Here is a 14,821-nt window from a genome sequence, read left to right as displayed (position 1 = left end):
TGGTCCCGTCCCTCCACCACCACTGGTGGTGGTCGGCGTTCCTCATGGCTGCACATAAATTGATCAAGGCGACTAACCAAAGTGGCCATCCCCTGTTCAAGCGCAGGGTACTTTTGCAAATCCTCTTTCATGGAACCTATCTCGGTCTGTAATGTTGCTATCATCTCTTCCATTGCTTCTACACGAGACTCCATCTTGGTTACCATGGCTTCGATCTCAGAGCGCCAATTGATACACTACAGTAGTGTTTCTCATGAAACTAGAAAAATAGCTAGGAAATAAAGGGATTTTTTTTTTATTAAAATACCAGAAATATAAAGAAACACTTCTAGGATATTCAAGAGACCTGGTTTCTCTCCAGCTTAGGGCTCAAATATATCAATTTCAGCATGCCGTAACCCTTCCCATCTCATCTTATTTAATCCCTTAAACTTTCCTAACAAAGCTGAAATCAAAACAGAAACAAAACAAATAAAATAGGTAACTTAAATCACCAACTTTCCCTAAATGTCCCATTCTCAAATCTGTTATCAATCACCATATCTTCCTAATATAGATGTATGGGCTGGTGGTGTATCGCAAACCTGTTGAAACACCAGCTCACAGAAGTAGAAAATGTCAATGACCGGGAGCGTTATTAGAGATTAGTTGAGAGACTAATTTATTTATCGCACACACGGCCAGACATAGCATTCTCTGTGTGCATGGTAAGTCAGTTTATGCATTCACCTGGACCAAAGCACTTCGAAGTCGTCTACAGGATTCTAAGATATCTAAAGGGAACACCTGGGAAAGGTCTCTTGTTCAAGTCTCGGGGACATCTGAAAATCGAAGCATATACAAATGTTGATTGGGCTGGAAGCATAGTAGACTGAAGATCTACCTCAGGCTATTGCTTGTTTGTTGGTGGTAACTTAATTACATGGCAAAGTAAGAAGCAAAATGTAATGTCTAGAAGTAATGTTGGAGTTGAGTTTAGGGTTGTGGCTCACGGCATGTGTGAGATTTTATGGATAAGAAGATTGCTCGAAGAACTAAAGTCATCACAATCATTTCCTATGAAATTGTATTGTGATAACAAGGCTGCAATCGCAATTGCTCACAATCCAGTGCTTCATGACTGCACAAATGATGTTGAGGTGGATAAGCATTTTATTAAGGAGAAGATAAAGAATGGACTGGTGTGTATGTCTGTAGAAAATATTGTTTTTTATTTTCTGTTATTATTTTAATTAATTCGGTATCCCTCAAGAATGGGAAACCAATCTGTACACAATATATTTTTTCCTTTTTTGGAGGATTTTAGGTTGATTTAGTACCATTGTAATTACCTTAGAATATTTGGTATTTAATACCAAATTCGTCTATAGTTTGTAAAGTGCCTATTTAAATGGCAGTGCTCTCAAAGAAATAATATATCAGAATATATTTTCCACATGGTATCAGAGCCAATACCCTCACCCTAAGGAATCACAATTTTTTTCTCCCTCAGAAATCGTAGCCTACCCTCAGAAATTGCAGCCCTTTTTTTTCTCTTCAATATCGCTGCCTTCTCTTCTTCCTCATGGCCACCTTACTTGATCCCACCATCTCTGATGATACCACAGCCGACTCCACCATCAACAAGGGCTCTTCTAATGCCTCTTCTTCTTCATTGGATCACCAAAACTCTCTCCAAATTACCATCCACAAATTGAATGGTCAGAATTTCTTGCAATGGTCCCAATCCGTGAAGATGTACCTGCGTGGTCGCGGACGCTTGGGGTATTTGACTGGTTCTACTGCTGCTCCTGAACCTGCCTATCCATCTTATGACAAATGGGAGTCCGAGAATTCTCTTATCATGGCGTGGTTGATCAACTCAATGGGGGTGGATATTGGTAAGACTTATTTGTTTCTTTCCATTGCTCAAGAAATATGGGAAACTGTTCAGGAAGCTTTCTCAGATTTGGAGAATTCTACTCAAGTTTTTGAACTCAAATCTCAGCTTCGGGACCAGCGACAAAACTCTCTTACGGTAACTCAATATTATGGTGTTCTTTTTAATCTTTGGCAAGAGATTGATCTATTTTATGTTCCTGAATGGAAATGTTCTGCTGATGCCTCATTTTATCAAAAAATGCTTGATCGAGAGAGACTTTTTGATTTTCTCCATGGACTTAACCGAGACCTTGATGAGGTACGTGGTCGTCTCTTGGGAAAAAATCCTCTTCCCACCATTCGTGAAGCTTTTGCAGAGGCTCGTAGGGAGGAGAGTCGCAAAAGAGTCATGATGGGTTCCCTTCTTGCTGCTGAAACTGAGCAATCTGCTCTTGCTGCCCGACATCCTAATAATAGTGATGATTCTCGAGGGACTCGTCGTGATCGTATCTGGTGTACTCACTGCAGTAAGGTTGGTCATACCAAGGAGACATGTTGGAAGATTCATGGGAAACCTGCTGATTGGAAATCTCAATCCTCTAATCGTAACAATTCTGACAGCCAGGCCTTGACAGCAGCACCACCCGAGCCTTTCCCATTTTCTCCAGCCCAAATCACTCAACTCCATCTGCTATTGAGCACGACAACCAATGCTTCCGCATCTGATCCTTCGTCTACTTCCACTCAAGGTACCTCTGCTGCCTTCAATGCTCAAAAATCTGCCTGGATAGTAGACTCTAGGGCTTCAAACCACATGACTGGTCAGTCCAGTCACTTTACCACTTAAACTCCTTGCCCAGGTACTCAAAATTAAAATAGTTGATGGTTCTCTTTCTTCTGTGGCTGGTAAAGGATTTATTACATTATCATCTTCCATTATACTCCATGATGTTTTTCATGTTCCCAATCTTTCCTGTAATCTTCTTTCTGTCAGTAAAATAACCCATGATCGTTCTCACCACTTGGTTGTAATTTTCAGGATATGTCCTCGGGGAAGATGATTGGGAATGCGAAGGCATGTAGCGGGCTGTATTACTTTGATCCGTTTCCTCCTGCTCAAGTTGATAACGCTTTTATTTCTGGTTGTATTTCTGCCAATAATAATGATATAATTCGGTGGCATTATAGGCTAGGTCACTCTAGTTTTTCATATTTAAAATATTTATTTCCTAAGTTGTTTCAGAATAAAGACTTGAGCTTACTTAAATGTGAAATTTGTCAATTCGCCAAACATACACGTGCTGTTTTTCGTTCTATCCCCTACAAATCAACTCAGCCTTTTAATCTTATTCATAGTGATATGTGGGGACCATCTAGAATAACCAATACTACAAATACAAAATGGTTTCACTTTTATTGATGATCACACGTGTTAGTTGGGTGTTTTTGCTTAAATCCAAATCTGATGCTGCCATGATTTTTAAAAATTTCCACTCTATGGTCAAAAATCAATTCAATGCAAATCTCCAAGTCTTACACACTGACAATGGAACTGAATATTTCAACTCAATCTTAGGTGATTATCTTCTTTCTCATGGCATTGTGCATAAAAGTTCATGTGCAGGCACACCCCAACAAAATGGGATTGCTGAACGAAAAAATACACCTATTGGAAATTGCTAGAGCAATTATGTTCACAACCTCAGTTCCAAAACATTTTTGGGGTGAGGCTATCCTCACTTCTGCCTATCTTATTAATAGAATGCCCTCTTGAGTGTTGAACTTTCGCACTCCTCTATCTATGCTTCTCAAGGTATATCCAAATACACCGCTGGTTTCTAATCTTCCCTTGAAAACATTTGGGTGTGTTACTTATGTTCATGTTCTCGGTCCAAACCGATCTAAGTTTGATCCTAGAGCCCTTAAATGCGTCTTTTTGGGTTATTCTTCTACAAAAAAGGGATACAAGTGCTATCATCCCCCTACTCGTCGTCTCTATGTCTCCATAGATGTTACATTTCATGAAGAAAAACCCTTTTATCCCAACCTTTCACTTCAGGGAGGGACAGTGAGTGATATTTCTAGTTGGGATACCTGTCTTCCCAAGGCTTTTCCTGAAATTTCGGAGTTTCCAACCTCATCTGAGCAACAACAATCTCAGCCACCTAAGACTAAGGAGCTCTTAGTCTACTCTCGGCGACCAAAACATCATCAAGTAATACAGTCCACTAATGCTCCAACATCTCATGAATCTGATCCACAGACTACTCCTGATGTAAGTAATCCTTCTCTTGAACCTATTTTACTTGATAATATTCCTAATGTTGAGTCTTCCAGTGTGATTGAACCTGAGTCTGAGTTACCTATTGCCAAAAGAAAGAGAGTTCGGAGTTGTACTCAACACTCAATGTCCAGATATGTTTGCTATAGTAAACTCACTCCTCACTATAGAGCCTTCCTGTCAAAAGTTGAGCAAGTGGTAGTTCCCAAGGATATTGCCGAGGCACTTGCACAAAAAGAATGGAAGCAAGCAGTGTATGACGAAATTGGGGCGTTAGAAGCCAACACCACATGGACAATTGTTAATTAGCCTAGAGATAAACATGTGGTAGGGTGTAAATGGGTGTTTACAGTTAAGCACAAGGCTGATGGAACAATTGACCGGTACAAGGCAAGACTAGTTGCAAAGGGGTTCACTCAAACACATGGTGTAGATTACAACGAGACATTTGCTCCTGTTGCAAAGCTAAATAATGTGAGGGTCCTGTTATCTATTGCTGCCAATCTAGATTGGCCCTTACAGCAGCTAGACATCAAAAATGCCTTTCTCAATGGATATTTGGAGGAAGAAGTTTATATGAGAATTCCTCCAGGCTTCGAAGACAGATATGGAAAAGAGAATGTATGTCATTTGAAAAAATCTCTCTATGGTCTAAAACAGTCTCCAAGGGCGTGGTTCGAAAGATTTAATCAGGTGATAAAAAGGCATGGTTACAAACAAGCTCAATCTGATCACACTGTTTTTCAAACACTCACAAGAGGGTAAGGTGAGTATCTTCATTGTTTATGTCGATGATATGATAATAATAGGTGATGATTATGAAGAGCAAGACAAGCTTAAAGGTGTACTAGCCCAGGAGTTTGAAGTGAAAGACCTTGGACCTATGAAATACTTTCTAGGTATGGAGGTGGCAAGGACTAAACAAGGAATTTATGTATCACAGAGAAAATACATTCTGGATCTTCTCAAAGAAACCGGAATGAGTGGTTGTAAACCTGTAGCAACTCCAGTTGAACCAAAAGGCAAGTGCAAAAAGAATACGAAAGAGAAGACGGTAGACAAGGGAATGTATCAACGATTAGTGGGTAAACTAATCTACTTGTCTCATACCCGACCCGACATTGCTTTCGCTATGAGCCTGGTTAGTCAATACATGCACAATCCTCTTGAAGAACATTTAGAAGCTGTGTACAGAATCTTACGTTACCTAAAGAAAACACCTGGGACTGGCTTATTGTTCAAGAAAAATGAAAAACGAGGTGTTGAGGCATTCACCGATGCTGATTGGGCAGATCAGTTGAGGATAGAAGATCAACTGGCTATTGTACCAAAGTTTGGGGGAACTTAGTTACTTGGAGAAGTAAAAAACAGTCAGTAGTAGCTCGAAGTAGTGCAGAAGCGGAACTTAGAGCTCTTCCTCAAGGAGTATGCGAGCTAATCTGGATTAAAAGTATATTTGAAGAGCTGAAACTTCAAAGAACGAAGCCTTAAAAGTTATATAGTGACAGCAAATCAGCAATCAACATTGCACATAACCCAGTTCATCGTGATAGGACGAAGCATGTGGAAGTGGATAGACACTTCATTAAAGAAAAAATTGAAGAGAAAGAGTTATGTGTTGTGTATGTTCCCAGCAAACAACAGTTGGCTGATATTCTGACTAAAGGCTTATCGAAAGACAGTTTTAATGAGATTGTTTTCAAGCTTGGAATCTCTATGCACCAGCTTGAGGGAGGGTGTAGAAAATATTGTTTTTTATTTTCTGTTATTATTTTAATTAATTCGGTATCTCTCAAGAATGGGAAACCAATCTGTACACAATATATTTTTTCTTATTTTGGAGGATTTTAGGTTGATTTAGTACCATTATAATTACCCTAGAATATTTGGTATTTAATACCAAATTAGTCTATAGTTTGTAAAGTGCCTATTTAAATGGCAGAGCTCTCAAAGAAATAATATATCAGAATATATTTTCCACAATGTCTTACATCCCTACTAGAGAGCAAGTAGCAGATATCTTCACGAAAGGGCTATACAAAAAACGGTTTGATTTTCTAAATAGCAAGTTGGCTATGGAGGATATCTTTAGACCAGCTTGAGGGGGAGTGTAGGAAACTCTAATCCATTTCAGGAATGATTCTTGTAAAGCTGTATAATAGTTATTGTAATAATTGTTTCAGTATTTTTAGAAAATTAGTTAATAGGAATTATCTACTACCTTTATTCTATGATTTATTTCCTGTCTAGGGAACCCTGCATTTGTTTAATTACACAATTAGTGTACAGAAATAAAATATCAGAAAGTTATCCTTTCTTTTTGAGTGTTTTAGTCTACAGTTCACTTCTACTTACATTGTCAGTTTGCAAGGACATTGTGGGTGCAGTTATGAGGTGATGGTCCAAGACTTCTTAAAAGGCTTTGATTAGAAAGGGAACATTATATGGAGATGTGGTGTATGGGCTATTATATGTACAATTTGGCTTGGGAGGAGTTGTAGGATTTTTTAAGATAAGGAGAATGAGATGGAGTAGATTTGGTAAAGGATTAAGCTTTAGATTACCGTATGGTTAAAGATTGTCAAAGAGTTTGCCTCAAAAGTTTTTTCCTGATATGTGAGGGGTTGAGAGTGTTTGTTATGATTAGTTGCTTATGTTCGTAGATTTTTATGTATGTTTCTGGTTTTTTAGCTATGTTCTGGGTTTGCTGGTTTTTGCTTTGTGTGAGTGTACCTCTATGTGTGTTGCTTAAGCTCTTCTTCTTTAGTTGTATGATGCACTTATTATCAATAGTTTTGTTTTCTATATATATAAATTTAATAAATCAATTAATTAAAGATTGCAAATTTTCAGCTTGCCAAGTTAATGCTATGCTAGTATTTAGAGGTTCCTGCTGGCCAAGTACTATAGATAATTGAGCCCATGAAACATGACAAATAGTCTAGCTGATGTTTGATCATTGCAGGTATTGTATGCAGTGGTACAAGATAGCATCAAAACGAGTCAACTCAATTTGGTGGGATGCAGTCTTGGCACCGCTGAGAGATATCGAGTCAAGAGCAACCTGTGGCATGGTCCATTTAAAAAATGACCACGAAGATGCCTCATTTAATCCTGATAATTCAGTGAGAATTTCAGAAAATCTGAACAATGAAAATTTTCCCAACAATCCTGTCTTGCTTGGGAAGTCTGGCCTTGAAGTCTCAAAAGATTGTGGTGAGAAAACTGGTGCGGAATCTTCTTTGAGAAATTCTGTGAATGCTTCAAGAAGCTCTCTTGAGGACATGGAGTTGGAAACCAGAGCTTTGACTGAGCCACTTCCGACAAATCAACAGGTTTCTAGCAACTTATTAGGGTTTTGATTACCACAATAATTAAGTCTAGTATTTGCAAATTTTCAGTCATAAGTAGCATTTATTAATTTATTTTTTATTTGTAGGCATATAAAAATCACCACCTATATGCTATTGAAAAATGGCTTAACAAGTATCAGGTACTTCATCCAAAGGGTCCCATTCTTGGTTTTTGTTCTGGTCATCCAGTCTATCCTCGAGCATGTGTTCAAACACTCAAAACGAAAGACAGATGGCTGCGAGACGCATTGCAAGTTAAAGTCAAAGAACTCCCTGTAAAGGTCTGTTGTGGATGATTCAATTTTGGATTGTTATCTGAGGCATTAAACTGAACCAGTTTTGTAAGCTTTTAATCATTGTTACATTTCCCAGGAATTGAAATATTCTAGGAAGCTTCAAAAAGTAAAATCTTTTGAAGATGATGATTGTGCCAGGGATAACTCTGAAGGAACACTCCAACTGTATGGAAAATGGCAACTGGAACCATTACAGTTGCCACATGCTGTTAATGGATTAGTGCCAAAGGTTCTTTTCTATACCTTTAGTTGATTATGCATATTAAAATTCTAGATGGGGTTGAATCAACAATCAATTACGAGTTTCTCATGTTTTCACCCCCAATCTTTTGCACACTTAATAGGTCCTCATTCTATTCTTTTATAGTCCATGTTGTGAAATTATACTAACATTAGCATTAGAATATTCTATTACATCTGTTATCACCTTTGAGTATAGCTTGAGGATGAACGCTGCCACTTAATAAGTTTCCCGTCTTTCCTTTTCTTTTATTGGGACTGAATTTGCTTTGTTCAAGCTCCAGCTCTAGATGGACTTCTTATATACAGAGTTAAATGTCATTGTCACAGAATGAACGTGGTCAAGTGGAGGTGTGGTCTGAGAAGTGCCTCCCACCAGGAACTGTGCATTTAAGGTTGCCAAGAGTATTTTCCATTGCCAGGGAGCTGGAAATCGATTATGCACCTGCAATGGTTGGCTTTGAATTCAGAAATGGTCAATCTTATCCTGTCTTTGATGGTATTGTAGTTTGTGCCGAGTTCAGGGATGTGATGCTAGAGGTAACCATACAGACACATTAAGAGTGAATTCTGGTTCTTGATATATGTATAAATGTATATATATATTCATGATTCGTCACTGGAATTAATTTTTATGTTTCTTTTTCCCCTTTTGCATTCTTTAGTTCTTAATTCCACCTATAGAGAATATTAACTTCACAATTTGTTAATTATGTATTTTTGGTGAATTTTTTTTTAAATGTATGAAATTTTAATAGATTTTGTATATTGAATTAACTTTATATGCAATTCCTTTCATCTAGAAAGAAAAAATTGTGAAACTTAACTAGTTTACTTCCTGTCCAGGCATACAGGGAAGAACAAGGAAGAAAAGAGGCTGAAGAGAAGAAAAGGAATGAAAGGGAGGCAATATCTCACTGGTATCAGCTTCTGTCATCCATTGTTACTCGGAAAAGGATCAAGGACCGTTATGGGAAAAGTTTGTCGTCACAGGCTTCCATAGACATCCAAACCACGAGTAATATCTCAAATGTGCATGTCAGTGCAAATCAGGATGTTAACCACTCTGTTAGATGCCAGCAAGGAGACGTGGACATGAAAATGTCAGATACTCCATCCATCGATTTGCCAAAAGAACACCAACATGTATTCTTGACAGAAGACCAATGTTTTGATGAGGAGAATTTGGTACTTATTAAAAGATGCCATTGTGGATTTTCAATTGAAGTGGAGGAATTATAACATCAGCAATGAACCAACCACATGAGGACTACTGAGTTTGACGTGATAATTATAGTGTGAAGAGAGTATAAATTCCGTGTTGTATACTGTTTCAGAATCCTTTTTGTATGCTAGTAAGAGGAGCACAAATCCTGCTGAGATCAGATTTTGAAACAAAACAGGCTTGGACAGCTTCATGCTTGTGGAAAAATCTCATGTACAACAAAATATAAGGTTTATTATCTCTTTATCCCATTTATTAAAGTTGGTTCTATGTATGCCATTTTTGTTTTGGTTTACATATCTTTAGCTTTAGTTTACAATGTATACTTTTGCTTTTACTCACTGTTAGTGAAAAATTCACAACTTTCCAGAAAAGGAATGCTAGACGATTGAAGCTGTTCCAACAGAAATAAGTCCTAGATTTGCCCAAAAGTTAGAACTCACTAACATCCTTGCCGTAGAAAAACCAATGCGTGGTTAAATTCTGAAACCCGCATTTTAGAAGCAATTTACTTTAATTTATAGACAATTTTTTTTTGGTTACAAAAGAGTAGAAATAAAGAATGAAGGAAGAAGCTTTTCCTCTCGTACGAAGGATAATGACTATACCCGATGCTGATATATAAAATAATTATAAAAAAGTTCTTCAGAAAAAAATCACTCATTAATTAAATAAATATTCATATTTGAATTTTTTTTAAAAATAGCCCAACACACTTTCTTAATACTAGGTAAAAATTAGGCCAAATGCCCTGTTTTAGAGAGTGATATCTATTTTCACCTACGTTTTAAATTTTTTTGATTTGTACCCAGTTTTTTAATTACTCTTCCCATAATACCCTTTTAAAGTCTATTCTCCCCTTCTTCTCACGATTCCCCCCACCTTCTCTCCATTCCGACTTTCGAGCTTCCCCAACACCACCTTCGAGATTCCCCTGTCTTCGACAAGCTTCCCCACCACCACCTTTGTGCTTCCCCTGTCTTCGGCATTGGCGATTATTCGGCAACCGCGCAAGTATTTCGGCGGTGACGGCGACTCCATCGAACCAGACTGCAGCGCGATTCTTCCCCCACGACAGAGCCATACTCCCGATTGTTCCATTGACAAACTCCAAACCCTATATTGAAGCAGACTATTGTTTCTTTTTCTTCCCCAACGACAGAGCTGACTTTCGATTTCCAAGCCATTTTGGAAGCTTGCTTTCTTGTAGTGAGGTATGTAAAAGAGTTTTGTTTAATATTTTGCACTCCATTTGTTTGATGAAAGTCCTCGTCAAACATCAAATGAATAATTCTGTTTTTATATAGTGTTTTTATTGTTTGTTTTGTTTTGATGAAAGTCCTCGTTGCTTTTGGTTTACAAAAACCATAAATAGTTGGACAATTCTCAGATTAGTTGTAGAGTTCTTCTGATAGACTGGAATGAAATTTAAATTATGGACATGTGATTCTAGACATCTGAATCTTTCAGTAAGAGTGTTAATAAATGTAGGCATTTAGTAAGTTTTAACTCTACTTTTATGTTACATAAACATAAACTCAGTGACAAGCTTGTCTAGATTCATGAAAACTTCAAACTACTCTAGCTTCAGAACACAGATATACACATACTTCCTTCCCTCCACGAGGAAGGAACAAGTGATGATGATGTAGACAAAGTTTCTAATTTAAGATCTCACTTTAGGAAGATCTGTTGGATATTCTTGAAAATTTGTTGTGTTACCTTGAAATCTTCAAATCCAGCTTTCAAGGCATCCTGAAGGGTTGATAATCCATCTTGTATCTGTTTTAGATAACCAAAACAACAAATGAATATTTTGATACTATTTAACTCAGCCAGCCCTTGAAAAGAAGCGCTAATACAGAGGGAAGAAGATAAATCTCATTTAATTCTAGGTATAAACACACAACATAGGACAAGATAGGATAGGGATACCTGGAAAACTTTGATGAGCTTCAGCTAACCTCTACGCTTAATTTCAAAACCTGTAAGTTCGGCAAGGGTCCCATCATCATTGAAAACTGCATATTGCTTCTTAATCAAAATTCCCACTTCTTTTGAAGCTGGAATAATCATTGCCTACAGAAAACCATATTATAGTAATAAACTAAATCAAAACATTTGAGATGGTCAGCTTCTTCTTCAAGTCTGAAACATTTGTTTCCCACAGAGTAAGCATCTTTAGATAAACAAGACCAGTATATTGTCAACTTAAAGACAATGTAGGTAATGCATCCAAAAAAGTGCTCAAACTCATGGCCCTTGTACCACTAAGATGATACTAAGAGTTATACATACTTAGTTTTGAAAGTAAAAAAGTGCTCAAACTCATGGCCTTTGTACTACTAAGATGAGACCAAGAGTTATACATACTTAGTTTTGACAGTAAAATTCTCCGGAAAAGTTCCAGGAAATGCACACCAAATACCATCTGTACCATCTAGCTCAAGTGGCTTTCCAATCTTTTCAACCAGCATGCGAGCATTCTGAATAATTTTAGCCCGAGTATATGTAACCACTCCAGCCATTTCCATAGAGTACCATCTTGCACCTCTATAAGACCAAGAAAATCACTAGCAAAAAGTATATATATTGTGTAGTTGGAAACAAAGAAAATTGCTAAAACTCACTTATGACATATCCATAAAAGGAATTAAGAATGCACTTATGAGTGAGTTGTAAAGAATCAGAAAGAGCTACCATATCCTGCAAAGCAGTAAGCAAACAACAATGCAAGTTTCAAGATTCAAACTACAGTATTAATGATCATCCTCATCATAGTGATGCCTATTGTATACAAATGTTCAACAAGCATATGAATTTTTCATACCTGTGCCCCTGGATTTTTATAGAATTTCCGGTAGCTTTGGCTTCAGACAATTTTCCTTTTCAGACCTTATTAAGTCCTTTGTACTCCTATATTCTTTCTCGAAAGCTTGAAATAATATCAAAGAACTTGTGAATGAGCAAGAAGACAATGATTTGTATATAAAATAAAAAGATATACAAACTACGGAGAGAGAGAGAAGTTTTTTTTAATCCACCAGAGATCAGTCAACCTCAAATCAAATTCACTCAATTTTTATGCATTTCTTAATGATAGTTTCTAATATATGGATTTGGTATATGTTTGTTTTTCATACACATTACACACATTACACAGTATAATTATCTTTCAGAGTTGCTTAAGGAAGTACTAACTTTATTGTTGGTGGGCATTCTTGCTTGGGCATATCAGGCAATCCGACCTCCTCCTCCTCCCAAGACAGTGCTAATCTTAAACTTGTCTGTCTCTGGATTTGATTGTTGCAAGCAAGACACTTTAGCCAAATTTTAAAGATTGTTGCAAGCAAGACACTTTAGCCAAATTTTAAAGATTTGTGGTTTAAATTTTAAGTCTTGTGGTTTGATTTTAAAGACTAGTTGTTTAAATTTTAAAGAGTCGCGGTTTAGATTTTAAATGTATGGTTTATATTTTATATAGTCGTGGTTTAGATTTTATACCTTGTGGTTTAAATTTTAAAGAGTTGTGGTTTAGATTTTAAATTATCATGTTTTATATTTTATATGGTCGTGATTTAGATTTTAAGCCTAGTTGTTTAACTTTTAATCCTTATAGTTTAAATTTTAAAAAGTCGTGGTTTAAATTTTAAACCTTATGGTGAAATTTTAAGTCTTGTGGTTTAAGTTTTAAATAGTCGTGAGTTAAATTTTAAAAACTAGTTATTTAAATTTTAAAGAGCCGTGATTTAGATTTTAAAGTATCATGATTTATATTTTATATGGTCGTGGTTTAGATTTTAAACCTAGGGGTTTAACTTTTAAGCTTTGTAGTTTAAATTTTAAAGAATCGTGGTTTAAATTTTAAGCCTTAAGGTTTAACTTTTAAGTCTTGTGATTTAAATTTTAAAGAGCCGTGGTTTAAATTTTAAGTCTTATAGTTTAAATTATAAGCCTTGTGGATAAATTTTAAAGAGTCGTCGTTTAAATTTTAAGCCGTGTGGTTTGAATTTTAAAGAATAGCGGTTTAAATTTTAAAAAGTCATGGTTTAGATATTAAAGGATCATAGTTTATATTTTATATGGCCGTTATTTAGATTCTAAGCTTATTGGTTTAACTTTTGAGACATGGTTTAGATTTTAATCCTTGTGGTTTAAATTATATAGAGTCGTGAGTTAAATTTTAAAGACTAGTGGTTTAAATTTTAAAGAGTTGTGGTTTAGATTTTAAAGGATAATAGTTTAAATTATATATGGTCATAGTTTAGATTTTCAGCCTAGTGGTTTAACTTTTAAGCGTTGTGGTTTAAATTTTAAAGAGTCATGATTTAAATTTTAAGCCTTATGGTGTAACTTTTATGCCTTGTAGTTTAAATTTTAAAGAGTCGTGGTTTAAATTTTATGCCTTGTGGTTTAAATTTTAAAGGATTGTGGTCTAAATTTTAAGTTTTGTGGTTTGAATTTTAAAGATTAGTTGTTTAAATGTTAAAGAGTCGTAGTTTAGATTTTAAATGATCATGGTTTAGGTTTTATATGGTCGTGATTTAGATTCTAAGCCTAGTGGTTTAACTTTTAAGCATTCTAGTTTAAATTTTAAAGAGTGGTGATTTAAATTTTAAGTCTTATGATTTAAATTTTAAGCCATGCGGTTTAAATTTTAAATGATCATGTTTTATATTATATATGGTCGTGGTTTAGATTTTAAGCCCAGTAGTTTAAGTTTTAAGCCTTGTAGTTTAAATTTTAAAACGTCGTAGTTTAAATTTTAAGTCTTGTGGTTCAAATTTTAAGCCTTATGATTTATATTTTAAGCTTTGTTGTTTAAATTTTAAAGAGTCGTGGTTTAAATTTTAAAGACTAGTGGTGTAAATTTTAAATAGTCGTGATTTAAATTTTAAATGATCATGGTTTACATTTTAAGCTTTGTGGTTTAAATTTTAAAGAGTCGTGGCTTAAAATTTAAGCCTTGTGGTTTAAGTTTTAAAGAGTCGTGGTTTAAATTTAAAAAATTCGTGATTTAAATTTTCAAGATTCGTGATTAAATTTTAAAGAGTCGTGATTTAGATTTTAAGGGATAATGATTTATATTTTATATGGTCGTGATTTAGATTTTAAGCCTTGTGATTTAAATTTTAGGTTTTGTGGTTTAAATTTTAAAGAGTCATGTTTTAAAATATAAAGATTTGTGATTTCAAATTTAAAAAGTTGTTATTTAGATTTTAAAGGATAATGATTTATATTTTATATGGTCATGGTTTAGATTTTAAGCCTTGTGATTTAAATTTTAAGCCTTATAGTTTAGATTTTAAGCCTTATAATTTAAATTTTAAAAAGTCGTGGTTTAAATTTTAAGCCTTGTGGCTTATATTTTAAGTCTTGTGGTTTAAATTTTAAAGACTAGTAGTTTAAATTTTAAAGAGTCGTGATTTAGATTTTAAATAATCATCGTGTATATTTTATATGGTCGTGGTTTAGATTTTAAGCCTTGTGGTTTAAATTTTAAAGAGTCGTGGTTTAAATTTTAAGCCTTATGATTTAAATTTTAAGCCTTCTGGTTTAAGTTTTA

At 35.4% G+C, this 14,821-nt stretch overlaps 1 protein-coding gene across 5 annotated transcripts in view; it reads left to right on the top strand.

Annotated features, from left to right (window-relative positions):
- LOC133818577 (DNA repair protein RAD4) overlaps positions 1–14,821 on the top strand; it is a 65,125-nt gene that overhangs the window by 24,592 nt on the left and 25,712 nt on the right. For 3 of the 5 annotated variants that reach the window (XR_009885955.1, XR_009885954.1, XR_009885953.1), the window contains exons 10-15: positions 7,107–7,476; positions 7,581–7,775; positions 7,867–8,019; positions 8,361–8,570; positions 8,877–9,485; positions 9,626–10,469. Coding sequence is in view for 1 of the 5 variants with exons in the window: in XM_062251533.1 (XP_062107517.1) it covers positions 7,107–7,476; positions 7,581–7,775; positions 7,867–8,019; positions 8,361–8,570; positions 8,877–9,272 (1,324 nt within the window). In the remaining 4 variants the exon portion in view is untranslated. Of the gene's footprint in view, positions 1–7,106; positions 7,477–7,580; positions 7,776–7,866; positions 8,020–8,360; positions 8,571–8,876; positions 9,530–9,625; positions 10,470–14,821 lie in introns of those variants that run through there. The other 2 variants (XR_009885956.1, XM_062251533.1) reach the window with 2 other exon arrangements.

This window comes from Humulus lupulus, chromosome 2 (genome assembly GCF_963169125.1).
Source record: "Humulus lupulus chromosome 2, drHumLupu1.1, whole genome shotgun sequence".
In the NCBI taxonomy this organism is placed as follows: domain Eukaryota; kingdom Viridiplantae; phylum Streptophyta; class Magnoliopsida; order Rosales; family Cannabaceae; genus Humulus; species Humulus lupulus.
Note: the sequence above shows the minus strand (reverse complement) of the source record. Positions and strands in the feature narration are given on the sequence as shown.